At 35.5% G+C, this 12,340-nt stretch overlaps 1 protein-coding gene and 1 non-coding gene across 2 annotated transcripts; both read right to left on the bottom strand.

Moving 5' to 3' along the window:
- Window positions 1-855: 855 nt before the first annotated feature.
- LOC130968811 (serine/threonine-protein phosphatase PP1) lies at window positions 856-4,596 on the bottom strand. The gene is made up of 4 exons (XM_057894277.1): window positions 4,051-4,596; window positions 2,135-2,694; window positions 1,529-1,741; window positions 856-1,225 (listed from the first exon to the last, which is right to left on the bottom strand). The coding sequence occupies exons 1-4, from the start codon at window positions 4,226-4,228 to the stop codon at window positions 1,205-1,207; spliced, it is 972 nt and encodes a 323-aa protein (XP_057750260.1). The 5' UTR covers window positions 4,229-4,596; the 3' UTR covers window positions 856-1,204.
- Window positions 4,597-10,349: 5,753 nt separating this feature from the next.
- On the bottom strand, window positions 10,350-10,457 carry LOC130972550 (small nucleolar RNA R71). The gene has a single exon (XR_009083712.1). It is a non-coding gene; the product is annotated as a small nucleolar RNA R71 (small nucleolar RNA).
- Between the last annotated feature and the right edge of the window lie 1,883 nt (window positions 10,458-12,340).

Raw genomic sequence — 12,340 nt, 5'->3', positions numbered from 1 at the left:
TGTAAACTAAGTTTATGTTAATTTTTTTCTTCCACTCCAATTTATTAAGGATTTCAATTAAAATGTAGATAACGAAATTCGCAGAGACTATTAAATTTAATATTATGGTTATTTTTTTAATTAAAAAATCTTTAAAATGTAAATAATATTGGACTTTTGCAATTAATATTATAAAAGAATGTTTTACAAAACTAAACATATAAAATCTCTTAGCAAGTTATATTATATTACTAAAACATCCCCAGGTCTTCACACAAAAGTTCAATTACAAAATCTTTTTTAGGTTCTATCTGACAAAACATGAATGTAATTGACTGAAGGTTGCATTGAATCGGAATATAGAAACACACAACTACACGACTAATCAGAATTTTACTCGATCAACTCATAGTTAAAAAAATGCTATTTAAAAGCCAAAATCAACTATCATAAATTTATGTATAAATATATATATATATATCTATAATTGAATTTATTATTAATATATTTTATGTTTTAATATATATTTTATACTAATAAATTAATAGATAATTTTAATATTCATCTAACATAGTTGTACATTCATCATTCATGTATTCATCCGTAATTATCAAAAGAAGGCTCTGGACGCAATCTAAATCTTGTTCAATTCAACCTACGTTGATGTCTGAGTTTAAAAATCCTCGTTGAAAAAATTATACGCTCATTGGAAAACATTAAATTTTCCGTAAAATTAAATAGTTCTAGTATGAAATGCAATACAGGATACTTCTTTCATGAATAACGTTAAACAATTTGTTTTATCTTTGTCTAAATCATGCATGCATGAATAATTAAATCAACATCTCAACTAGGGGGTCATGACTCATTTTAGGATAAACTTTAAAGCTGACCCTATTCATAAATAAATAAAACTTTCGCATCACCATAACATAATCAGGATTTCCCCTTATGGAAGTTTGACTTTCCAATTTCCATTGTACATTAAAAGCAAAAATGAAAGCTATATAGAAAAAGAAGAAAGAAATTAGGGACAAAGGGGAGAGGTCAATCAAAGTTGCACAATAAAATGTGCCTTGTCCCTCGCTACACTGTATTTTAGTTATCCTTTCCAAGGAAGGAAGGCAGGAGTCATGCTTTATATATTTGTGACAAGTCTTTGACCTAATTGGAAGAATGAGGGCCTCCGTCTAGTTCAACAATCTTAAATTTAGCTCCGGAAATGTCAATTAAACACCTTCCCACCCTGGAACAAAACGATACAGCAGATGTTACAGAAATATTGGAAGAGGCCAGCGTAATTAACATTCAGCAAAGATATGTGGCAAAAAACTGAATGAGAATTAGGGAGGGGGGAGGGGTTGGGTCATCAACTCATCATCATATATATGATATTGACTGCCTGTCATTTTAGGGTAACTAGACTTTTGACATATTAGCATCAAACATACAAACAGACCCAAATACATGAATAGAACTGCAGAAGTGTTGATTATGTTAAGTGTCAAAGCACAAGTGCAACATTATAAATAATTCTGATACTTCATACCTTGTGAGGAGGAGTTCCCGGTCTTGAAGTGTTGTTGCCAAATCCACCTTTACCCTTCTTGTCAGAAGATTTAAGTATTTGGAAAGAGCATGTCAAGGTGTCATCCACGCTCATCATAGCACCGGCATTATCAAATTCCCCACAGTAATTTGGCGCTGAAAATATAGTCACCAGTTGGCGCTTGGCAAAAAACTCATATCCATCTTCTACAACCTGATATGCAACAACCAGAATTTTAAAAGGAAAATATCAGATGAGCCAGGCAAAAGCCCGAAGGCCCAGTACACAGAAATAACCTGATATTATGAGGTGCTCTACATGGTGATACATAAAGAGTAGAGAAAATCCCAAGTGTTGCAAGAAAACCAAATTTGATTGTAATTAGTCTCATTCATGTCTCCCTTTCCCCTTTGATACAGAGTCATCATTATCATTATTATTTATAAATCTACTCAAGCAAATAGTTACTTCTCATTTTACAATGTAATAGTTAAAAATTCCACATACATCATGCATGCACTACTCTATCATGAATGTATATGTATGTATGTATAGAACTAAATTAGCATAAGATACCATCTATGGTAAAAGTTGAGGTCCCATTACCTGATGAGCTCGGCAAATCAGATCAAGATCATGCTCTTCAAGAAATTCAACCACCTTATCAGCACCAAATGTAAATGACACACCTCGGTCATTTTCTCCCCACCCATCAAGATCTTTATCAGGATCAGCCCACAGCAGGTCACAGAGAAGTCCATGATCTGGTACATCAACTGGACGAGCAATATTCCTTATCTGATCTAAGTGTTTAAGCTCAGGAGATAATCCACCATGCATGCAAAGGATTTTCTCATCTATAAGAGCAGCAACGGGTAGACAGTTAAAGCAGTCGGTAAAAGTCTTCCAAATGCGAACATTAAACCTCCTCTTGCACTCATCATAGAAACCATATATACGATTAATGGAGGCACATTCATGGTTGCCCCTAAGAAGAAAGAAGTTCTCCTTGTATTTGATCTTGTATGCAAGGAGTAAACATATCGTCTCTATGCTCTGTTTACCACGATCAACATAATCTCCGAGGAATAAATAATTTGCCTCAGGTGGGTATCCCCCATATTCAAACAACCTTAGAAGATCTGAATACTGGCCATGAACATCTCCTACAACCGAATAGTTTAAATCAAGATTCGTCCACTGATAATCATTTATACATCACAAGGTGGTCAAAAGCAAAAGCAGACCTTGAAGCTCTAGGAACTCAAGTCCTTGAAGCATGGGGCAGTAAAAGCACCAAATGAAAAGAAGAAACCATAAAATTTTAAACTGTTTTAACATGATTTTCTATATAATCAACTAATTCAAACATTACATTCATACTAATGCACCAAACAAACATTACATTCATATTAAAATTAACCTGTAAAATCACTCACGTGAAATCTTGACAATAGGCTAACAATAGACTCCATAGTCTACATTTTACAAACAAAATAAATGTGGCAGCCATCATTGCAGCCCTAGAAAATTAAAATTCATGGCAAGTTAACAATTTAAGCCAAATATGACATAAATGCCATTAACGCAAGCAACTCACCCGAGCCCATAAGGCAACACTGAAAAAATCTGGATACCAGAAGGAAGGGGTCCAACAACAACAACAACAAATCTCTCGTCTAGCCTCAGTATCTTATGAGTTCCCATTGCCTCATCTAAAATTCAAATGTACTGATACCTCGATGTGCAGACCAATAATGCGCCTACTTAAGTAAAAGCAATAAGGTTTTTCCAATAACACATGCAAACAGCCTATTCATATGCACTACTACACAATTTCACACAAATGACGAGTTAAGGACTGAGTGTAAGAAGCCCAGCTTCCAACCTGTCCATTGTTAAGCTGTGTACTTTACCTCAAGGTACTAGAAAGTCGCAGAAGTAATAGCTCTAAGCTCCATCACCAAACAAATCGCAATTCAGGAGGCTTATTAGCCTAAATAATAATTTTCCTAAACATTTTGAGCTTGTTTGGAATGCTAGGAATTAAAATTCATTCAAGAGTTGAATTCTTTTTCTTGCTTTGGAAGAACTAAAAATGAATGATTTGAATCCCTTTGAAAATTCCAATTCCCATTTTTCCTTCATTTGTAAATCAGACCAAAAGGGTTCTGATTTTCAAATCAACTCCCACACTCTTTACACTTGAATTCTATTCTATTAATATATTATAGTCATTCCAAATCAATTGAGTTTCAAATAGAAATGAATTCTTTTAAAAAGAAATGGAATTCTTTTCTCTTGTTAAATGATTTCCGAACAAGCTCTTTGTTTCCAGTCAATTCAATTAAAGAATCTTCACATGACAAATTCACAATAAACAACACTAGGTCAAACAACCAAGCAACCAGAACAAATCAATTCACGTAATCGAAGTGCAGTCACACGCACAAGTCACAAGCACAGATAAAATTAATCAAGTGGAATAATTCATAAAGAAACAAGATAAAAAAAGAAATTACCGCAAATCTTGATGGGAGCTTCGAGCTCGAGAAGATTGGGTTGACTGAGGAAGATCTCCTTGGAAGTAGTACAGAGCTGTCGGATTTCCGACTCAGTGAGTTGAACCTGCTTCGTCGTTCTGCCGTTCTTCGCTGCAAGAAGCCTCCGAATGATGTCGTCGAGGACGCTCTCATCCATCTCACAGAAAAAAAAAACTAAACCCTAACGATCCGATTCTAAGTCCTCACAACACAGAAATGACGTGTCGCTTTGCCTTTAACACAGCGGGGAGAGAGAGAGAGAGAGAGAACAAAAAAGAGGTAAGTGAAGATAAGAGAAAAGGAAAGAAAGAAGGTGTGTAGTCCGAAAAGGGGAAAACGACTAGCGACTGAGCGAGTATTGCTATGGCCGCCGTGTCCGTTTTCCCGCTTCCAACTCACAGAAATCACTAACAAAACGGAGTTCATAAAATATATATACAGAGAGAGGGAGAGAAAGAAGGAATCAACACACTCGCACAGGCACACGGCGCAGGTAACTGGGAACCCTTTTTAAGTTTTAAAAAAGGCTGGAGCCCTAACCAATGTTTTGTTTGGACTTAAAAAGAAAGAAAATAAGAGGAAGGAAAATGAGAAGACCAAAAATAAAAGAAAAAATTTTGTGTGTTGTTAGGATGGAGAAAAAATGAATAAATTTTTTTTAAAAAAAAATTGTTTGAATAAAAAAAGGAGTAAAAAATTTTATAATATTACATAAAAAATCATCTTTAAGTCTATATTTTTTTATATTAGTCTTGGAAATACTCACAGAACCTGTATTATAGTGTATATTTTTTATCGATGATATCGTTTTTACGAGAGAGTCAAGGAAAGAGCTAAATAAGAAATTTGAGTTATGAAAGTGTATGGTCTAAATATAAACTGTAGCAAGACGGAACATATGGAATGTAAAATCCTTATATAAAGGTGAAGATTTGATATAGCATTCTACAAAAAGTTAAGAGTTTTAAGTATCTTGGTGTATCATACAAGATAATGGAGAGATTAAACAGGATGTAAATTATATGATTCAAGCAGGTTAGTCAAAATGGCAGAGTGCGCCTGGTTTTATATGTGACAAAAAAATACATTTAAAACTTAGAGGTAAATTTTATCTTACTGCTATCTGGCTATGCTTCATGGTATAAAGTGTTGGGCAGGCAAAAAGAAGTACGAACATAAGTTAAGTGTGGTAGAGATGAAGATGTTGATATGAATGAGTAGTCATACACGATTGGATAGAGTAATGAATGAAGATATAAGAGAATGAGTTGGAGTAGTTGTGGAAAAGACGGTAGAATCACGCGTGGTTCAGACATGTGAGAAGAAGACCGACAGAACACCCAATCAAGAGGATAGATGTGATGGAAGATGGACAAAAGGTAAAAGGCAGAAGAAGACTTAAGAAGATCATCCATAAGATGGTCAAACGAGATCTACATGTTAACGGTCTCTTAATAGACATGATACATGATAGAGTTTAATGGCGTCGTTTAATTCATGTAGTCGACCCACATAATGGGACAAGACTTTATTGTTATTGTTGTTGTATAAAATTATATTAATACTCTTATAATAAAATAAAATATAAATATTTTTATTTATTTATATTTTATTGTATTTTATAAATATTATAAAATATTATAATTTTATATATTTAATTTAAATTATTTATTTAATACATATATAATGTTTAAATTTAAATTTTTATTACAATAATATATTAAAATTATTAAAATTAAATTTATATTGATAATTATTATTAATAATAGAACTATAAATAATATTGTTATACAAAAGATAATATTTTTTTATTTTTTTATTTGTAATGGATAGAAAATTTTTTTAGTAAAATTTATACTAAATTTTTTTCTTTCTATTTTTTTAGCATTTAAATAAAGAAAAATAAAAATTTTTATTTATTTTCTTTTATTTTTTGTCTCTTATTTTTTCTTAAATCACCGCTTTGATTTTTTTTCCCTCTTATGGTAACAAAAGAATACATTTTTCATATCCACAACACATACGTGTATAAAGAAAATGCAAAAAATAAATATAAAATAATATGATGGTGGTTAATTGGTTCCCATATATTTATTCCTAATCCTATCCAAAATTTTGAGGAGGGACGGAAGGAGTGAGGGACTATCCCCTTGCACGTGCACCGAGTCCTTACCATAAGCCAACCCATTTCATCTTTCTGCATTTGCTTCTTTTTCTTTTTAAGGAGTGATGGACTATCCCCTTGCACGTGCACCGAGTGCTTTAGGCCATGGCCAATACTCATAAAGTAGCTGTGTTCAAGAATTATCATATTTAACTAGGAGAATCAATAACACTATTTGGATTCTGAGTTCCTATAGAAGCCAATCATTCTGAATTTCAAAGGATAAAGTGAAATGCCAAAACTGTTCAGAGGCAAAAAGCTAAAAGCCTCGCTCATCTAATTAATACTGATCTTCATAGATGTTTTTGGAATTCATTGCATATTCTCTTCTTTTTATCTTATTTGATTTTCAGTTGCTTGGGGACAAGCAACAATTTAAGTTTGGTGTTGTGATGAGTGGATAATTTATACGCTTTTTGGCATTATTTTTAGTATGTTTTAGTTTGTTTTTATTATATTTTTATTAGTTTTTAGTTAAAATTCACTTTTCTGGACTTTACTATGAGTTTGTGTGTTTTTCTGTGATTTCAGGTATTTTCTGGCTGAAATTGAGGGATCTGAGCAAAAATCTGATTTAGAGGCTGAAAAAGATTGCAGATGCTGTTGGATTCTGACCTCCCTGCACTCGAAGTGGATTTTCTGGAGCTACAGAAGCCCAATTGGCACGCTCTCAACTGCGTTGGAAAGTAGACATCCTGGGCTTTCCAGCAATGTATAATAGTTCATACTTTGCCCGATATTTGATGGCCCAAACTGGCGTTCCAAATCAGCTCAAAACTGCCCGGCGTTAAACGCCGGAACTGGCACAAGAATGGGAGTTAAACGCCCAAACTGGCACAAAAGCTGGCATTTAACTTCAAGAAAAGTCTCTACACATGAAAGCTTCAATGCTCATCCCAAGCACACACCAAGTGGGCCCGGAAGTGGATTTTTATGTCATTTACTCATTTCTGTAAACCCTAGGCTACTAGTTCTCTACAAGTAGGACCTTTTGCTATTGTATTTTCATCTTTGGATCTTTGATCATCTTTAGATCTTTGAATCTTTTGATCACGTTATGGGGGCTGGCCTCACGGCCATGCCTAAACCTTGTTCTTATGTATTTTCAACGGTGGAGTTTCTACACACCATAGATTGAGGTGTGGAGCTCTGTTGTACCTCGAGTATTAATGCAATTACTATTGTTTTTCTATTCAATTCAGCTTGTTCTTGTTCTAAGATATCACTTGTTCCTCAACTTGATGAATGTGATGATCCGTGACACTCATCATCATTCTCACCTATGAACGTGTGCCTGACAACCACCTCCGTTCTACCTTAGATTGAGTGGATATCTCTTGGATCCCTTAATCGGAATATTTGTGGTATAAGCTAGAATTGATGACGGCATTCAAGAGAATCCGGAAGGTCTAAACCTTATCTGTGGTATTCTGAGTAGGATTCAATGATTGAATGACTGTGACGAGCTTCAAACTCCTGAAGGCTGGGCGTTAGTGACAGACGCAAAAGAATCAATGGATTCTATTCCAACCTGATTGAGAACCGACAGATGATTAGCCGTGCTGTGACAGAGCGCGTTGAATATTTTTACTGAGAGGACGGGACTGTAGCCACTGACAACGGTGATGCCCAACATACAGCTTGCCATGGAAAGGAGTAAGAAGGATTGGATGAAGACAGTAGGAAAGCAGAGAGACGGAAGGGACAAAGCATCTCCATACGCTTATCTGAAATTCTCACCAATGAATTACATAAGTATCTCTATCTTTATTCTATGCGTTATTCATAAATCATCTATAACCATTTGAATCTGCCTGGCTAAGATTTACAAGATGACCATAGCTTGCTTCATACCAACAATCTCCGTGGGATCGACTCTTACTCGCGTAAGGTTTATTACTTGGACGACCTAGTGCACTTGCTGGTTAGTTGTGCGAAGTTGTGATAAAGAGTTGAGATTGCAATTGAGCGTACCATGTTGATGGTGCCATTGATGATCACAATTTCGTGCACCAAGTTTTTGGCGCCGTTGCCGGGGATTGTAGAGTTTGGACAACTGACGGTTCATCTTGTTGCTTAGCTTAGGTATTTTTTTTCAGAGTTCTTAAGAATGAATTCTAGTGTTTCAAGGTGATGTTCTTATCATCACCAAAGCTGATTGATTCTCATCAATTTAGCTCTTGAATGCAATGTCCTGCTGAAGCTTGGCTAGCCATGTCTAATTTCTTTATACTGAAGCTTTAGACTAACATTGCATGATTCATGGAATTCTCATTAAGAATTTTGATATCTTTATTTTCTTAGTCTTCGAAAAAAAAAACCAAAAAAATTACAAAATCATAAAAACCAAAAATATTTTTGTTTCTTGTAAAGTCTAGTGTCCCATTTTAAGTTTGGTGTCAATTGCATGTTTCTTTTCTTCTTGCATTTTCTTTGAATTCATGTGTCTTTATTGATCTTCAAGTTGTTCTTGATTATTTCCTTGCTCTGATCTTTAAATTCTCTTGTCTTGAGTGTTTTGTTGTGTCTCATATGCATTCTCAATTTGTTAGTGTCAGTAGTATACAAACTTCTAAGTTTGGTGTCTTGCATGCATTGTTTATTTGATTTTAGTTGCATTTTGATTATTCCTCATTATTAAAATCTAAAAAATTTTTAATTGTGTATTTTCAAGTCAATAATACAGAGAATTGAAGATTCAGAACATATAGCAGAGAAATTACACAGAAAAAGGATGGGCGTTCAAAACGCCCAGTGAGGAAGGAAAACTGGCGTTTAAACACCAGCCAGGGCACCTGGCTGGGCGTTTAACGCCCAAAAGGGGTGAGTTTTGGGCGTTAAACGCCAGAATGTGCACCATTCTGGGCGTTTAACGCCAGGATGGCACAAGAGGGAAGATTTTATTTTTAATTCAAATTTTTTTCAAGTTTTCAAAATTTTTCAAAATCAAATCTTTTTCAAATCATATATTTTCAATCATATATTTTCAAAATCAATTTCTTTCCTTTTCAAACATACTTGCTAACAATTAATGATTTGATTCAACATTTCAAGTATGTTGCCTTTTCTGTTGAGAAAGGTTTAATGTCTGAATCACATCTTTCTTGTTAGGCAGGTCATTAATTTTTAAAATCAAATCTTTTTAAATTATTTTTCAAATCATATCTTCTCAATCACATCTTTTTAAAACTATATCTTTTCAATGATATCTTTTAATCACATCTTTTTCAAAATAGTTTTCAATCATATCTTTTTGATTTCTAATTTCAAAATCTTTTTCAAAAATCACTTGATTTCTTTTCCACTCTTAGTTTTCGAAAATTAATTAGTATTTTTCAAAATATTTTTAAAATCTTTTTAATTTATTTTTGAAAATTTCTTCCCCTCTTCTCACATCCTTCTATTTATAGACTAACACTACTCCTCAATGCACAATTCGAACTCCATCTTTCCTTGATAAGTTCGAATTTTCTACCTCTTCCTTCTATTCTTCTTTTCCTCTGACACATCAAGGAATCTCTATACTGTGACATAGAGGATTTCATATTTTCTTGTTCTCTTCTCTTTCATATGAGCAGGAGCAAAGACAAAAGCATTCTTGTTGAGGCTGACACTGAACCTGAAAGGACCTTGAAGCGAAAGCTAAGAGAAGCTAAAGCACAACTCTCTGTAGAGGACCTAACAGAAATCTTCAAACAAGAAGAAGACATGGCAGCCGAACACAACAATAATGCCAACAATGCAAGGAAGGTACTGGGGTGACTTTACTGCACCTACTCCCGACTTCTATGGGAGAAGCATCTCTATCCCTGCCATTGGAGCAAACAACTTTGAGCTTAAGCCTCAATTAATTTCTCTAATGCAACAGAATTGCAAGTTCCATGGACTTCCATTGGAAGATCCTCATCAGTTTTTAGCTGAATTCTTGCAAATCTGTGACAATGTCAAGACTAATGGGGTTGACCCTGAGGTCTACAGACTTATGCTATTCCCTTTTGCTGTAAGAGACAGAGCTAGGATATGGTTGGACTCACAACCTAAAGAAAGCCTGAACTCTTGGGAAAAGCTAGTCAATGCCTTCTTGGCAAAGTTCTTTCCACCTCAAAAATTGAGTAAGCTTAGAGTGAAAGTCCAAACTTTCAGACAGAAGGAAGGTGAATCCCTCTATGAAGCTTGGGAAAGATACAAACTATTAATCAGAAAGTGTCCTTCTGATATGCTTTCTGAATGGAGCATCATAGGTATCTTCTATGATGGTCTGTCTGAACTGTCCAAGATGTCATTGGATAGCTCTGCTGGAGGATCTCTTCATCTGAAGAAGACACCTGTAGAAGCTCAAGAACTCATTAAAATGGTTGCAAATAACCAATTCATGTACACTTCTGAAAGGAATCCTGTGAACAATGGGACGAATCAGAAGAAAGGAGTTCTTGAGATTGATACTCTGAATGCCATACTGGCTCTGAACAAAATATTGACTCAGCAAGTCAATTTGATTTCTCAAAGTCTGTCTGGAATGCAAACTGCACCAGGCAGTACTAAGGATGCTTCATCTGAAGAAGAAGCTTATGATCCTGAGAATCCTTCAATGGAAGAGGTGAACTACATGGGAGAACCCTATGGAAACACTTATAATTCTTCATGGAAAAATCATCCAAATCTCTCATGGAAGGATCAACAGAGACCTCAACAAGGTTTCAATAACAATAATGGTGGAAGAAATAGGTTTAGCAATGGCAAGCCTTTTCCATCATCTTCTCAGCAACAGACAGAGAATTCTAAGCAGAGCCACTCTGACTTAGCAACCATGGTCTCTGATCTAATCAAAACCACTCAAAGTTTCACGACTGAAACAAGGTCCTCCATTAGGAACTTGGAGGCACAAGTGGGACAGCTGAGCAAGAGAATTACTGAACTCCCTCTTAGTACTCTTCCAAGCAATACAGAAGAGAATCCAAAAGGAGAATGCAAGGCCATTAACATGACCCACATGACCGAACTTGGAGAGGAGGAAGAGGCAGTGATCGCCACTGAGGAAGACCTCAATGGACGTCCACTGGCCTCCAATGAGTTCCCTAATGAGGAACCATGGGAATCTGAAACTCACACTGAGACCATAGAGATTCCATTGGATTTACTTCTGCCATTCATGAGCTCTGATGAGTATTCTTCCTCTAAAGAGGATGAAGATGTCATTGAAGAGCAAGTTGCTAAATACCTTGGAGCAATCATGAAGCTAAATGACAAGTTATTTGGTAATGAGACTTGGGAGGATGAACCCCCTTTGCTCACCAAAGAACTAGATGACTTGTCTAGGCAGAAATTACCTCAAAAGAGACAGGACCCTGGAAGGTTTTCAATACCTTGTACCATAGGCATCATGACCTTTAAGAAGGCTCTGTGTGACTTAGGGTCAAGTATAAACCTCATGCTTCTCTCTGTAATGGAGAAGCTAGGGATCTTTGAGGTACAAGCTGCAAGAATCTCACTAGAGATGGCAGACAATTCAAGAAAACAAGCTTATGGACTTGTAGAGGATGTTCTGGTAAAGGTTGAAGACCATTACATCCCTACTGATTTCATAGTCCTAGAGACTGGGAAGTGCATGGATGAATCCATCATCCTTGGCAGACCCTTCCTAGCCACAGTGATGAGCGGATAATTTATACGCTTTTTGACATTGTTTTTATATAGTTTTTAGTAAGTTTGAGCTACTTTTAGGGATGTTTTCATTAGTTTTTATGTTAAATTCACATTTCTGGACTTTACTATGAGTTTGTGTGTTTTTCTGTGATTTCAGGTAAATTCTGACTGAAATTGAGGGATTTGAGCAAAACTCTGAAAAAGGCTGACAAAAGGACTGCTGATGCTGTTGGATTCTGACCTCCCTGCACTCGAAATGGATTTTCTGGAGCTACAGAACTCTAAATGGCGCGCTCTCAACGGCGTTGGAAAGTAGACATCCAGGGCTTTCCAGCAATATATAATAGTCCATACTTTATTCGAAGAATGACGACGCAAACTGGCGTTGAACGCCAAGTACACACTCCTTTCTGGAGTTAAACGCCAGAAAAACGTCATAATCCGGAGTTGAACGCCCAAAGC

Source organism: Arachis stenosperma, chromosome 3 (genome assembly GCF_014773155.1).
Source record: "Arachis stenosperma cultivar V10309 chromosome 3, arast.V10309.gnm1.PFL2, whole genome shotgun sequence".
NCBI classification, from domain to species: domain Eukaryota; kingdom Viridiplantae; phylum Streptophyta; class Magnoliopsida; order Fabales; family Fabaceae; genus Arachis; species Arachis stenosperma.
Note: the sequence above shows the minus strand (reverse complement) of the source record. Positions and strands in the feature narration are given on the sequence as shown.

Bases quoted from the DNA above. Each gene is read 5' to 3' on its own strand.
- LOC130968811 (XM_057894277.1), bottom strand. From the start codon at position 4,228: ATGGATGAGAGCGTCCTCGACGACATCATTCGGAGGCTTCTTGCAGCG. The intron at 2,695-4,050 runs GTAATTTCTTTT...ATTCGGTTGTAG, and splicing joins AGCTCCCATCAAGATTTGCG to GAGATGTTCATGGCCAGTAT. The intron at 1,226-1,528 runs GTATGAAGTATC...GTTTTGTTCCAG, and splicing joins CGGGAACTCCTCCTCACAAG to GGTGGGAAGGTGTTTAATTG.